At 32.0% G+C, this 16,837-nt stretch overlaps 1 protein-coding gene across 1 annotated transcript; it reads left to right on the plus strand.

Moving 5' to 3' along the window:
- Nucleotides 1–1,900: 1,900 nt before the first annotated feature.
- Nucleotides 1,901–16,515, plus strand: LOC111507818 (uncharacterized). The gene is given in 8 exon segments (XM_074173766.1): nucleotides 1,901–2,260; nucleotides 9,345–9,549; nucleotides 9,661–9,856; nucleotides 12,757–13,010; nucleotides 13,534–13,734; nucleotides 15,624–15,812; nucleotides 15,869–16,049; nucleotides 16,052–16,515. Coding segments are annotated over 8 exon segments (1,548 nt in total). The 5' UTR covers nucleotides 1,901–1,994; the 3' UTR covers nucleotides 16,108–16,515.
- Nucleotides 16,516–16,837: the final 322 nt, after the last annotated feature.

Below are 16,837 nucleotides of genomic sequence, written 5' to 3' on the forward strand. Positions count from 1 at the left end.
CATTGAACACCTGGATGACAAGAAGATTTGAAGGCTTCTGACAAAATCTTCCAGGATTGGTTCACACCTAGGCGTTCATTCACCCTTCGAAGCTTGGAACCAAACAGATCTTGAACTACAGTAGGAATGAACTACCATGCCTAACAAGCCTCTTCTTATAGATCACTATCGTCTAAATCATCATATGAAGATACTTGAACTATCAGAAGACAGTGTGTGTCGCATCTGTTTGGAAAATGATGAAACAGCAGAACATATAGGTACTTTGTGCCTGCTCCGCTGCGGACCGAATCAGGTTTTCAGAGTTTGGTAGAACCACACTCCTACCATATGACCTGAAAGATCACTCACCATATAAATTAATCGGCTTCGTCAAAAAGTTGGGTTTATTTGGTCGAGTTTGAATAGGTGTGAGCCACAATAAACCCTTGCGGGTTGTGGTGGAAGGTTGAATAGGCCCACTCACTTTTAACCCAACCTAACCTAATTCTCGCACAAAAGAACATAGGAACAGTTTCAAGAATGGAAAACTTAAGTCAACGTATGCTACTCACTTTCTTACAGAAGGACATAAGACAAATCATGAATTCAAAACTTTTCTTTTTCAGAAGAAAGGTTTGAAACTTCACCTTCTTGAAAGTACCATACTTTCAAATAATAAGTTTTTATAACCTAACGAACGATCAAATTGATTTGAAATTTGAATGGCTTACCATTGTTGAATTTGTTCTTAACGGATGACCATACTTGATCTTTCTGGAATAACCCTATGTAATAATGTAATTTTTTGACCAGACAACGACGAAAACTTCAGACAAGTTAATAGCAGACAACAAGTGATGTTACATATAGGGTACGGTATTGCTTCGAGCAAGTCAGACTGTATCCCCCGACGAAGGTTCTATTATATTATGTAATAGCCTGTTTAAGGAAGCAATGACCATAAGCAGTTTCGATCAGGAATATGGCATATCACGCTTCTTTAAACAATATCATTTTCAAATTTGCATGGATACCTGGACATTCAGACATCATAGGGAATGAGAGAGCAGATTGTTTAGCAAAAATAGGAACCAACTTGAACATCCCATTAAAAATCAAAATAGACAACAACACAATATACTCGATTTAAAAAAATAATATCATAAAAAACTTTAAGTCGCTATGGGAAAATGACATTATAAAAACAGGTAAATCCTTTAACAAAGTCCATGAAAAATACCCCAGTAAAATAGCATTATTCTCCCTACCGTACATAGATAGGGGACACATTACCACCATAATACGGATGAAAACCGGTCATTGTCATACTAAAGAACATCAGTACAAGTTAGGAATAGTTGATCACCCATACTGTGAATGCGGTCTAGTAGAAAACGTAAACCATATTTTCCTGGAATGCCCTATCAATGTTATCCCTAACAGAGATATTTATTTTGAACTTAAACATGGTATTAATTCCCCCTTTAACATATTTCAAGTTTTTCGTAATCTGAATATACAAATCACAAAGATTCTTATCCAATTTTTAGATTACAATAAAATCAAACTATAAACCTTTAATAAATTAAATTCCTATACTTAAACTCCATCATATATCCCAGAACATTTTGTTTGTGTATCTTTGTCAATCCCTAACATTCTCATAGCACGAGAAGAAGTAGACGAACAAACACTAAGAAGTCGACAGCATGATTCAGAATTAAAATATAAGGGTTGTTACTGAGTGCTAACCCAGACAAGGACAACCCTCCGTATTGAGCTGGCCCCAATTGCGCCTGAACAGGAAGCATCGGCCAATAAAGAAGAGAGAGAGAGAGAGACCATAAGCAGAAGAAGAAGAAGAAGAAGAAAATAAAGGATATACTATAAATAAATAGTAATTTGTCAATAGGTAAACCTACTCTAGGTGAAGAATTAAATTGCTTAAATTTGAAATGAACTCATAATAGGACAGGTGTTAAAAATATAATCACTTGTTTTACAGATTCAACATGAGTGTCCCACCACCCACTTGTGATTGGCAAACAACTAGAAAGTTGGTGAAAGAAAGGGGTCAATATTTACTCGAAACTGGTATGTGGAGTGACTGCCGTTTTATCGTAGGAACAGAACCGAATCAACAAGTATTAGAAGGCCACAAGCTATTTCTTGCAATGTCTAGTCCAGTGTTTGAGGCAATGTTTTTCGGAGGAATGGCAGAAAAAGATCCTATTGCTATACTAGATGTACAGCCAGATGCATTCAAAGCTTTACTTGAGTGAGTTAAATTCTTTGACACTCTGGGCTATGGTTATTCTATTTATATCTTAGGGGCGAACCCTGATAAATATTCGTAAGTAGATTCAGAGATGTCTAATTCACATTCCTGACCAATAACTTCCCATGTTTATGCCAATGACTTCAATTTTATCCTTGAGAAGTGAATTAAAACTATTTCTGTAATCATTTATTTCATTTTTAGAAGAAAGACCAATCTTTTTTTTAACCAGATCAAAACGGAAAAATTTTACTTTATGGGATACTCACGGATTGTCGCGATTTTTTCAAAGATGATACTACATGATGGTAGGCTATAGCCTGTCAAAGTATCAAAATGACAATTTTTTCAGCACTGACATTTTAAATATTGAAATAAAGAGAAAAATCGAAAAAAAAATATAGCCGCTTTCTGTGTATGGAATGCATTGACTTTGACATTTAAAAAAATGTCTAAAAAAAATTACAGGGTTCACAGGGATTTCCGCGATTTTTTCTATGATGATACTATATGATAAATTCATGGATGTAGCAGTTACTACGTGGTAGAAAATCATAAAGAAGAAAAGAGAATTGAAACTTTCTATGTTTTTTATCACTTTTATTTGTAACTAACGTTACTACAATTTCGTCCTATAAGGACATTTTCAAACTTATACATTAAACTGGTAGAAAACATACGATATAGAAAGTTTCAATTCTTCATACTACATGATGGTAGAAATTCAAGAAAAAAATTTTTTTTCGGACTCAATTAGTTTTGGAAATAATACCTGTCAAAGTATCTATGCTGTCATATTTTATTTTTTTCACAAATGATATTTGAAATATCGAAGTTCAGAGATAGAACAGCTAATCAAAAAAAGGCAACCGCAACAAATGCAGTGACATAACATTCAGGGAGTCATAATAGCATGAAATGGTTAAGTGAAACTAATAATCCAAATGAATTGAAAAAGTGAAAGACTAGAGGGATCCCAAAGTTGTCATCCCTGCACCCTAAATGTGTGTCCATAGGGGGAATATTTTATCGAGATCCTTTGAGTTCTGTTAGAGACAGGACCGCCGCGAGTAGGCATTCAAAGATCTTGCCAGTAGAGAGGCTATTGTTTTCTACCTCTTCATAACCTGACCTAACATAACCCGACCTAACATTTTTTTTGAGCCCCACCCCGTGGAACGTTCTCTGCGATTGATAATAATAATTTATTTTCCCAAAAAACATACAATGTTTATAGCAGGGAAAAAATAATTCATAAACTAATTATAACATAACTTAGTACTAACAGAGCACAAAAAGACATAAATCAGAACTGAAACTTGAAAAAAATATAAATATACCTACATACATACACACACATATACATATATACATACATATATGTTTGAATATGATTATCAACATGAACATAAATCAACTCATCAGATAATATATCTATACAAACAAAAATATTTTTTCAAATTACTCCGAAATTTTTGTTTATTTTTTTAAAGCATACCTATATAATAAATCGAAATTTGACCAATACTTGTTTTCATTTTCATTAATTTTAGATTGCCTTAATATCTTGTCAAATGGTTTTGTTGGTCACCATTGATTTTAAAAGTCAAATTTGAATATTTGCGCTTATTTTTGGTACATAATTTGAATTTATGTAAGGATGACAAATTAATAGTAATCTTGTATACAAGTTGACTGTAGGCTCCTTATAGTTCAACTTGAATATACACCCTATAATTTTGTTCTGAAGTTTTTTAATTGGTTTCAATAAGGAATTTGTTGCCATTCCCCATACTGATATAAGATTGAATTTTGGTATATACCAATGAAAAATAAATCAATTCAAGGTATTTTAGGGATACAACATTTCTTATTTTGAATAAAATTCCAATTATGGGAGCTATTTTTTTTCTTATTGTTTCAATTTGTTATCTCCATCATACATTTTCATCTAGAATAAGACCAAGAAATTTAGCACTGGGAGAGTATATAATATATTCACTAACCTAACCTAACTTGGGAAAGAAAAAGTCATAAATAACTTTCTCAACCTAAACGAAATTAACATAACCAGGCATAGCTCATAGCCTGTGTGTGCATAATCAAGCCTAAATGAACAGAACCAACGCAACCAAACATAGTTTCAAAGCCTAAGCTAAATGTATCCTAGCGCAGTCTAACCTAATTTTACCTAACCTAGTCATTCTAAACCCTATCATTCATTCTCCCTATCGACACCATTATCATCTGAAATTTTATGTTGAAACTCGGCCACTCCTGGGTAAACTTGTCCCGCCAGCAATATTGTTCTTGCGAACCGAAGAAGACATAGAATCTGTAGCAGCTCGCCAAAATGATTCTATTGAATTGTTGTGAGCCCCACTGTATGGATCAACCAAGTTGATTCTGTGATTAACTTTCAAGTGTTTGTAACCCTTTTAATTCAAACAGTCGTAAGCCTTCCAGAAATCGGAAATAATTGTTGTTCTGGGTTCAATCGATTCATCGATAATAGGAATCAGAGTCTCGGAGCTTTGTGAGAAATAAGAAGTAAAACCGTTGAAATTATATAAAAAATCCATAAATAAAATATACCTGAAATCAACTGGAACCATGAAGACTTGTCCAGTACCGCGTTTATATCCACCGAAAACCCTTTGGCCTTCCACACGTCGTTCTCTGTGATATTTCCGCTTACCGAACTTTGATTCGTCGATCTCCACTATTTTGTCTTTACCCCCAAGTTTAATAGGGTGATTAACAAAAACGCAAAAGCTACCTCACCGTTAAATGAGGCCCAATCAACTGCCGTTTTCAGAGATATCTCCAATTCGTCCGCTGCTAACACAAGGGAAACATTTTCAACCCAAAAAATTAACAAAACAAAGTATTTCAAAAACGAATAAATGCGACCATTCAAAAAAAGTCCTTTTGCGGATTTCCTGTTCACAGTAGCATTCAACAAGTTAGCGTTTTGCATATGTCTGTAACATACTACTGCAAAGCCACACATAACATCAATCGTAAAGGAAGGAACAAATAATCGAATAAACAAGCCTACAAATTTGTTGCACTTGACTTACCTGTCGCAAGACTTATACAGACTCATATCTGTTCCGCTTTTAGAACATTTCACACTGTTTGGAATTGATGTTCATTCTTGCAACTTCGCTAACAAGATGTATATATCCTCACACAGTTCACGAATATACATCAAATTAATATTCAGCATTTTCAATGAAAAATCACATTAACTATTTGGTGAAATTTCAAATCTCAAATAGCAGTTATTGACAGATAAACAAGCTTAACTAGGCACCAACAATTCAACAAATGTGCAAATCAATATTTTTCGATATTCTTTTCATCCATGTCATTTATTGTTCTCATTTTAGGTATAAATGTCATAATCAAATGGAAGTTAAAAAATTCAGAAACGTTATAAGTTTCTGAGTGATTATTGAAAACCATAATTTTTGGTTGGTAGAGAATTTTTAATCCCTATAGTGAAACTTTATGCAATTTACAAAAAGTGATTTGTGTTATATACCTAAGAACCTGACAAATTATAGAATTTCAATAGGATTTCAAGAAACTTGTCAATAATTGAATGAAAAGGGATATAAAAAAGTGTGATGATATGGAAAAAGATGTGTAAATAAAAAAATATATGAATTGCAATCACTTATTGTTGTAATAAAAGGTAAAATTCGACATCATACAAACTTTGACAGGCTATATCTCAAAAACTAATTGAGTCTGACTAAAAATAAAAAGTGTTCTGAATTCCTACCATCATGTAGTATATCATCCCAGAAAAAAATCACGAAAAACCGTGAATAGATAAAATAGATAGATAAAATTTATTTGTTCAGGATAAAAATACATTACCCCTGAGGGCATAGAACATGTCAGTATAAATATAAACATATATCACAATAATATTAGGTTAAAAGAGGAAGGAAAGATGTACAGTACATAAACTGCACAAAAATATATGCATACATATAAAAATATTAATACATGTAGATATAGGCTCTTACGAGTCCATGATTGTAGTAAAAGCAGTCAAATAGATCAAATAATTTTATACTCGTCAGTTGCATAGTACGCTTTTTCAAGTAAAAATGCTTTTAATTTTATTTTTAATGTTGTTTTATCGAATTCCCTCACTGTAAGAGGGAGTTTGTTGTAAATTGTTATTAGAGTATGTGGTACGTTTTTTTGAATAAATGGGAAGTTTGGAGTATTACAGGTCAAACCTGTCTTATTTCTTGTAGAGTATATGTGTGTCTTTTTAGAGTTCTCAAAAAGTTTGGTGTTTTCCTTAACAAATAGTATAGTATCAAGAATGTACTTGCTGTATAAGGTTAGTATTTTATTTTTTATAAATAAGGGTTTACAACTATCAGTTTGTTTATGGTTAGATATAATTCTAAGGCATCGCTTTTGCATCTTAAATATCTTGGGGACATCTGTCGAAGCACCCCAGAATATTAAACCGTACTTGATCCTTGAGTGAACTTGTGCATAGTAGACACACATAGCAGCGTTTATATCTATTGATCCCATAAAGTATAATTTAGCCAAACTTACAAGATAAAAGCAATCAATGACGTTTCAATTAGTCAACATGTCAAATCAAATCAAACTGTACTTTATTGTCCAAGAATAATTATTCTTATTGACAAAGTGAGTAGATAACAATGAATATATATATATATATATATATATATATATATATATATATATATATATATATATATATATATATATATATATATATATATGTACAAATAATAAAATGTCCATATAAATAAACACAACCATGACAAATAGAATGATGACATTCACTCACATATATTTGAAACTAATTACAAAACAATATCTAGACATGAAGTTGATACCTATATCTTTATGCAAATATAAATAATTAAAAATGGTCATTGTAATATTCCTGCAGGTCATAATACGCTTTTGGAATGAGAAATACTTTTATCTCCTTCCTGTATTTTTTTAAATTTTCGATTGCTTTAAAATGTTCAGGCAAATGATTGTACATTTTTTTTGCTTTCGTACATTATTGAATTTTTAATTTGAGTCGACCTAGGTATTGGCAGGGAGATATGGCAGTTATTTCTGGTGTGCCTGGGATTTAATGGGTTATCATTCGATAAATGTCGGTTGTGAATCAAGCATACAGTCTCCATAATGAAAAGGCATGTAAGCGTGAGAATTTGATGCTTGATGAATAGTGGTCTACAGTGATCCCTTGCTGTAGAATGAACACAGAATTCCATAAGGTTTTCCTACTAAAACCCCAAAAGGGTAGTCCGTATCTAATATGGGATTCTATGAGTGAAAAATATGTGTTTCTGCTAATAGCTGTACCAAGCTCTTTTGTCACTACTCTAATAGCATAACAGCCCGATGCTAGTCTTTTTTTCAAGGACGTTATATGTTCCTCAAACCCTAACTTTCTGTCAATGTGTATACCCAGGAATTTAGTGCTCGTTTTGTTTTCTACTTGATGTGTTCCTAAGACCAAGTTTTCGAATTCGAATTTGAAGGTAATTATATTAGTTTTTCCACATTGAAACAAAGATTATTTGAGTAACAAAAAGATTCGATTTCGCTGTCAATTGTTTTTCTGTAACTGTACTCAGAATACATCATAGGTATATATGATTACTGATTACTCAAATTTTCTTACTTACACATGGAAAAACCCTTATGAAGGGACCGTCCAAGAAGAGAACTAAGGAACTCTTCAACAAAGCAGGACTGGCTCAGAACAATTACAGTGCTACTCACTCATTGTCGATTGAGAGGACACCTGAACAAAATAGGTCTGTGCAACACAGACCGCAGCTGTAGACAATGCAACAAAGGAACAGAGACAGCTCGTGAGGCACTGAACCACAAGAGATAATCAATTATCTCCAGAAGAATATAATAAACATCCAGCAAGGGAACTGTACAAACTATTACAGGGTAAAATATTTTTAGAACGGGATGAGGCTGCAGTGTTTTTCAGAGACAAGTCAGACGGCTCACAAGTAGTATAAAAAATACCGGGTATGCTAGGTCTCATCTATCGTAACTGTAAGAACTTTCATAGCAAAAACAGTTTTTTAACTCTTTTCAATGCATACGCCAAATCTCGGCTGGAATATGCCTCCCCTATATGGTCACCCATATACAATGTCCACATAAACAAAATCGAGTCCATACAAAGAGGCTTCATGAAATATATTACTTACAAGCTAGAAGGAGTTTACCCTGAACAAGGCATCGACAACAGAATACTAATAAATAAATTTAATCTATTATCCCTTCAAAACCGAAGAACATACTACTCTATAATTTTCATTTATAAATTAGTGAATAATCTGATTGACTGTCCCGAACTACTCTCCCACTTCAACTTTCATGTTCCACGAATTAATTCTAGAAATGAATTGACTTTTTATCTACCAAATTCTAGAACAAACATATTACTCAAGTCATCAGTTGTTGCAATGAGCAGACTCCAGAATCGACTCTGTGAAAATCTCGACATTTATTATGAACCTATTGGTCAAGTTAAGAACTATGTTAAAACAATTTTACACTCTAGTCAAAATAAATGAGCCTAACTTGAAAGTTACTCTACCATGTGAGCTTATTACTACTACTGTAATACAGCCAAATTATGTTTTTTGTAATACACCTGCACTATGTTTTTACTTATTAGCTCTACGTCTGACTTATGTTTTTTTTTTCAGTTACTCTCCTAGCTTGCTGCACACAAGTTTTCACCTAATTTTTTTCTTAACTCTCCTAAATGTTTCCTTTATTTTATTTTTCTTGTTTACTTCTGGTGTTTTTTGTTGATAAATTAGTATTGTATTCATATATAAAACTGTAACATGCTTGCTAATGATATTATTATGTCTTGTTATTGGGATGTTTTTTTATTTATTTTTTTTTCATTTTTACTTACAGTTTATTTTTATCGTATTATAAAGAATCCATACACTTGATAAATAAATAAAATAAATCCATTAATATATTTATATATTAAAGATAATATTTGTTATAGATACATCTACACTGACAAAATAAACTTGACCTCTTTTGATCAGGCCTGTGAATTGTGTTATGGGGCAAAGAAATACATGCTTCCTCATCTGGTAGAAGAATGTACTAAATATTTGTGGTCAGATTTGTATCCCAAGAATGCTTGCAGGGCATATGAGTTCGCAAAATTATTTGAGGAACCGATGTTGATGGATAAGTGTATAAGAGTAAGAATCAATTTTGCAAAATGTTATTTTTTTTCAATTAATTCTCCTCTATCATTTGAGAATGCTAAAAATGTTCCTGCAGATATACCATATACTATTTTTTTTTGTTAGATCATCTGCAACCAAACTCAGGAAGTTCTCCAGGAAAGCAGTTTTGATGACGTAGAGCTGACCACAGTTTTGACAGTTTTTGATCAGGAGGAGTTGAATATCAATTCTGAGTTGGAATTGTTCTCAGCTATCACACGATATGCCTCAAAGCATATTCAAAGTTCAGGTGCGAAAGTACCTAGACTAGATGGTATAGGTAATTGTGTTGATTTTTATTAACTTATTCATTTTTTGACTCAAGAGTTTCTGGAAGAGATCAATTTTAAAATAAATTTTTCACAAATCTAACAAATCCAAACATTTTTAAGATTCAGCAAAAATACAGCAGTATTGATTTTTCAAATGTAAACCTTTCACATTATGAAAAAAAAACTTGACAAACAAAGTCAGTTTAAAAAACTTTCTGTACAGGATATAGTAACAAATATTCCCACAATATATCAGGCAATCAATTTTATGTTTCCTAATTTATTTTACAGTGGTCTTTCTTTGATGTAGCGGTTTTTCAATTTTTTTATAATGACTTTCCACAGTCTCTTTATACAGTACTGATAACCCACAATTTTTCTAGAGAGAATATGAGAATATGTAATAGGCATTAAAGAAAAAAACTTGTAATTGAAATTAGTAATATTTAATTTACAATCTTAATCTTTTGAAATATTTCAGACACATAAAATGAATTGTGTATTATTTTTCATAAAACTTGCAACCTTAATAGTCTGGAACATCTAAGAAATATTGGAGATTTGTCTTTCTTTTATAGATACTTTCACGGGAGGTGTTCATGTGACTTGCTCATTTGATTCCACCAAGAGTGGTACATATCAGAAATACGCGACGAACTGGCTGCTCATCGTTTTGAGGTTCAGCTCAGTACACCTCGAACTTCATTGTTTAATAACTCTTTCATTTGAAGAACTACGTTTATGTTGAATAAATTTCCTGAGAACGTTTTTCATTTAGAGGAAACGTTTTAATACATATGGATTATAACTCTTCGTGACAGGCTAGTAGTCCTAATTTTCATTAAGATTTTTGAAGATTCGGAGGGTTAATAATACAAAAGATTTGTTTTAATTTCATTATAATTAGTTACTTGAGAATTATGCTGCTTTTTTCACTTTGGGTAAACTACACTTTGAAACAATGAATAAAGCTGTTTTAGACTAGATTAGCAGGTTTTACATATACTTTGTTTTTGTTGTATTCAGTTTTTGCTTTGGTATTGCCCTAATACCTAATATGTATGTATATCAACTCACCTGTAACAAAAAATTAGTCTCATAAAAAAATGAAATGGCCTGTTGAGAATGCTCAACAATATTTTGTTACTTACTTTTTTCTTAACTATTTCTGTGAGAGATATTTAGAATACTTCTATCTTGATTACTAAAATGCTTTTTTCAGTATTTCAATGAGACTTTGTCTTTTGATTATATTTTACAGACCCTTTTGATTATGAAACACTAAGATTTTTTAAGAATTGCCTGATGAACAATCTAATAAATGTAGATTTTAATACCAGTATTCAAAAAAGGAGAAGATATTTCAAATAATTTTGAACCTATATCAATTCTTCCAATGATAGTAAAGATTTTTGAAACAGTAAACACAATGAGAATAGTCCAGTTTATATTATGAAAATAATGATCTCATTCAAAACAAGTAATTGATATGGTAAATAACAGAATTCACATTTGTTGATTAACTTTAGAAATGTATCTATTTAACCAAACATAGAATATTTTATAAACTGAAAGGAGACTTCCATATATCATTTTTCTTCAGCTTTGCTAATAATTTTGTTGAAGGTAATATTAACTTATGGTTATTTATTTTTTTGTTTAGTATTAATATTTTTGAATTTGTTGTTTCATCTTAGTAATTCCGGATTTCACATTGCATGTACTTATATTGCATGTATTATATTACTATTTATTTCAGTTGCCACCCAAGGCCATAGTTCGTAGGGGTTACAGGAGTCAGCACCCCCTTCCTAAAACTTCAATGAAAAAAATTATGAAACTTGCTTTATTATTTTTTGAAAAATTTTCAGAAAAGGTAAAATCAACATAGCCAGAGAAATAAGCTATCACCGTCAAGGCTGTTAAGATTGAATGGCCCTGAACCAGAGATACTTCAGGGCCTTGTTGAGGATAAGGTGTGTGGACGAAAACTTGTTGAAACATGGCCGAGAAACGCTACATATTTTAACCTCAAAGTTTAAAATGAACTAATTATAACATATGAAATAATCCAAAAAATATTGTTTCACAAATGAATGAAGCAAAAGCAGAAGTTTCGGGAGGTGAACAATTTTATAATTGTTTCAGATATATGTAAAGTTGTTTTTCCTAGTGTACATCTGTTGTGTATTCTTTAAAGGCCGACATTTCTTTTTTAACTTCAAAAGACTGAAGACTGATTCGGAAAAATTAACCAGAGGAGGCAAACTAAATGGTTTGGATTCAATGGGTGTCAATAGGCAAATTGATGTTTCAGGGGAAGAAGTGATTCACCAGTTCGCTACAAAAATACTAGAAATGTGAATCTTTCGATTTGAGATATTTTCATTACTGTGACTTATTAAGATGTTCGTGTTGAGACTTGACTTTTCATATATTTTCCTTTATGTTGATTGCCCTTTGAAATTTTATCAAATGAATAATTGATGTACCATCAGCCCCTTCTCACTCTCATTTAAAATGTCTTCAGCGATCTACTGAATTAATCACATCATGACCTAGTGTTTCTCAAACGTCCTCCACTTTCATACTGTTTTTGCAATCAATATATGTCCTATATGAGACAGAAGTTATTTTTGTCAATATTCAACTTTTGCTTTCAGTTTTAAGGATCCTGGGTTTAATGTTAGATACTTTAACAAGTTTATTATGACAATGTATTCCTTATCCAAGTGACACAGAATAACATGAAATGATAAACAACTATATGTAAGTTGGATTCAAAAGATTTTAGCATCAAAATTGCCCTAAATAGAAACGGAAATTGTAACAATTTCTAGTGCTCATTGAGAGTGGCTGAAGAGAGTATAAAATTATCAGATGACTTCAAATTCATTGTTTTTTTTAGCCAATCCCATCAGTGAAGCCAACAGCAGTCATCCAACTGTACGTGATGCAATTATGAAGATACGTTTTCTCACTCTCAGCCCACAGCAATTTGCTGAAGGTCCCGGAAAATCCACCCTGCTCTCAGAAACTGAAAAATTTGCCATTCTTATGAATATCTGTACTCCCAGTGCTGCTGTTATGATGCCTGAAGGATTTTCCACATCGACAACTCCTAGGAAAAAAAGATTGGCTACCTCAGAAGCATTCGTGATGGTGGGTTTGGATTTGTGTTTACTGAACCTGAAATTAATAAAAACATCCTTATAACTTGAAAACATTAGCATTTATACTTCATATAATTATTCCACTAGTTTACTTAGCTCTTTTGCCTTTCCTGTAATAAAACTGATCTGAGAATGCTCCAATCTTTGATAAGCATGTTTTCTGTTGATTTTCAGTGCAGCTCTTGCTCACATGCTCTATTCACAGTAATAACCAATTCCGTCAAATTGAGTTTTATCGTTTTGACTACAAAAAAATAAGTCAAAGAAAATGTTTCCTTCCAAATTAATAAATGCACAAAAAAAATATTTTTTATTCCAAACAAACTGTTGAAAGTTAATTGAATACATAAAGTAAGGTGTAATGGCATGAGAGTTGGGCAATGACATATGCAGAAACTTCTAACAGAAATCATAAAAGGTGGATAAAGAAATCTGTTTTGGAAGTTTGATGATTTGTAGCCCACAATACTCGACCTGTCACGCAAAAGAATTTTTTTTAATGAACATTCCAGGGTGGAGCTTTGGCAATGGATACGTCTCGAACTTCAATGATAAAGTTTAGTTCAGCTGCTTCAGACTCTACTTCTGACTGTTTTAAGAAGATGTACTGCAGTCGTCAACTGCTAAGAATCACAGAGTGTATGAATACTAGCGTTTTGGATTGCGCTGTCACATTCACTTGTGACAAGAATGTTTGTGTTTATGGTATTCAGGTTAGTTATTGAATTATGATTTTTGCTATTGTTTCATTCATATGTATATCTTGTGAAAATATAAATATGGAGAATTTACTAATCTGAGAATAAAATGTAAAATGATTCAAAAATGGACAGAAAAAACATAAAAAAACGAAAGTTTTCAAAATTTAACTGATAATTTCAAATGGGAAAATTCTGAATATTACTAGATCTTTTATTCTCTTCATCATATTTTAGAAGGTATGTGTAAATTTTGCTAAGATTTTCATCATCAGTTTTTATTCAATGAGAGTTCCTCGTTATTGATATTTTCTTTTAGTTGTATTAGTTTTTTTATCTGAAATATGTGGGCTTTCAAAAGACATTCTATGATCCTTTGAATTAACATGTTCAGTTAACGCACACGAATTAACATTCTGACTCCAGTCGCTCTTATGTGAAGTAATATAACCAGTTTTAGGTCTTCATGTTTATCCTATATGTGTTTTAGAACAATCCAAGAAATTCTGTATACCGAATTGGATTTTTGTTTGTTTGAAATTAGAACTTTGAGTTTACTGTATAATTTAGATATAGTAGTGACATTTGTTTTGGAAATTTTGAGGAACACATTAATTAATTTTGGTGTTAATTAGTGAATATATGGAAGCTATTTATATATAAATGAAGGTGTAATGTTGTCACGTTCAACTTCTTCATCGTTTTGAAAGTTCCTTCTTTCACAATTTATTTTTCGATCTAGATGGACGTGAACGTGAAAGAATTAATATTATGTCAATTAAGTCAACACAACGAATCAACATCATTGTATGGAATAAAACTTATATACTCATTTTCTCATATTGTAATTTACTTAAGAAACAAACCTTTTTGAAAATACACAAATAAATCATAACAGCTGTTCGAAATGTAGACCGTCAACATCCAGGCATTTTCGAGCTCGTTTCGCGGTATTTTGAATCACACTGGCCAATTGTTGAAGCGTTATATTCTGAATGGCTTGTCTTACTCCTACTTCCTGGTCCTCGCGGGTTGTTGGGGAAGTTTCGTAGGCAATATTTTTCAGGTGCCCCCAAATGAAAAAGTCCAACGGGGTTAAGTCGGGTGATCTAGCAGGCCACCTAATAGGACCATGTGTTCCAATCCATTGCTCCCCAAATCTATCACGGGGGTACTCCGTCACTATCCTACTATTATGGGGAGGTGCTCCATCTTGCTGAAAAAACAGTCGATTTGCCAGATTAAGCGGTAAATCTTCTAAATATCCTTTAATTTCATTTCTGAGAATACCTAGATATCTATCACCACTCAAAGGACCATCAAATATTATGGGGCCATCTATCCTAACCCCTACTATTCCCAGCCAGACATTGAATCCAAAACGTTCTTGGAAATTTCCCTGTCGAAACAAATTCAGAGTTTCTTGTGCCCAATATCGGGTATTCTGTCTATTGAAGAAACCAAGATTGGTGAATCTTGACCCATCTGAGAATACAATTGTTTTCAAAAACTCATTATTGGGCTGCACATTATTGTGTAGAACCTATCTGCAATATTCCACTCTTCTTACGGTATTGGCGTCGTACAGATGTTGGTGTCAGTTTATAGAAATGTCAAAAGTTGTTTGTAATTCATAGCCACCATTAATTTACCTTTATTAAATTGCGAAAATACTTAATTTTCATGACTCTCTAGTTCGAAAAATAAACACTTAAAAATATCAAGTATGGGGTATCATTGGATTCCGAAAATTGTGTAGATTTCAAAAATGTAATAATATATACACACACACACACACACACACACACATATATATAATATATATATATATATATAATATGAAGCCAACATATAACTTTCTACTGAACATGTTCTTTTTCTAAGCATATAACTCATTTTTTTAGGTTCCTGCACAAATTCCTCTTGATGAGGAACGCATACCTATTGGGAACGTCTACCCTGAGTTATTATACGCTCATCTTTTGGATGCAGATGGTAGCCGCTTGACTTATACCCACTTCACCAGCCGAGTGAATTACCGATCTTTAATTGAAATATCCTTCAATAGACCTGTCTACATTCAGCGTAATAAGGTGATTAATATGCCCTCTGATTTTTATTGAGAAATCTCAATTTGTATTTTTTGCAGGTTTACAAAGTAGGTGTAGTGCTCAATAAAATCGGCTGTTATCCTATCGGCAGCTATCCTAACCAATCCACTTGTAATGGTGTGGTTTTCACTTTTTCACAAGGTCAATGTGGTGATTCAGTTAGAGATGGTCTGATCCGTTCAATTGTTTTTTCTCATTCGTCAGCTGGTAGTAATAACTTGATGCTCGAATGCCTGGCGATCATAATAAATTACAAAACTCTATTAATATTATTTAAAAAAGTTTGGTAGAGTTTCAAAGAGTTCATTACTCATATCGGAAAGTATCGTTAGTAAGTAAAATGAAGAATTTTGTGTGGTAAATTCACGAGGTATAATTGAAGGCAGTGTGACGCAACCGTTGGTTGTACATTTACAATATAATTATTTGAACAGACGTGTTACACAAAAATCAGATACCTGAAATAACCCAGGTATCAGATAGTTTTGCATTAAATTATCTCGTGAAGATAAAAACCTATTTCACTTATGTAAGTTTAGGGAGTACTTTTCATAAGTATTTGACCCTGTCCTGAGATTATTTGTATTCATTTTCTGTTAGTGTTTCTAGTTGAACATTTTTCCATGTATCATCATAGTAATGTCACAACCATAGTTTAAAGTGTAAATAAATATTTAGACCATCATGAATTGTTTTTATTACGTTTTCAGCATTCAGATATACATATATATATATATATATATATAATTATATATATATATATATATTATTATATATATAATATATATAATATATATATATATATAATATATATATATATATATATATAATATATATATTATATATTTCATTGGCCTCTATACAAACATTCAAAATCATACAATTACCATAGGTTTTTACATAATACACAAACACTTTCATACGAATTGATAATAACGATTCATTTTCCCAAGAAACATACATGCCTATAGTAGGGAAAAAAGCAATAATTCAAAACATAACTAAAT

This window comes from Leptinotarsa decemlineata, unplaced genomic scaffold (genome assembly GCF_025532065.1).
Source record: "Leptinotarsa decemlineata unplaced genomic scaffold, Ldec_3_MD MMD2_tig00000505_RagTag_RagTag, whole genome shotgun sequence".
Taxonomy (NCBI): domain Eukaryota; kingdom Metazoa; phylum Arthropoda; class Insecta; order Coleoptera; family Chrysomelidae; genus Leptinotarsa; species Leptinotarsa decemlineata.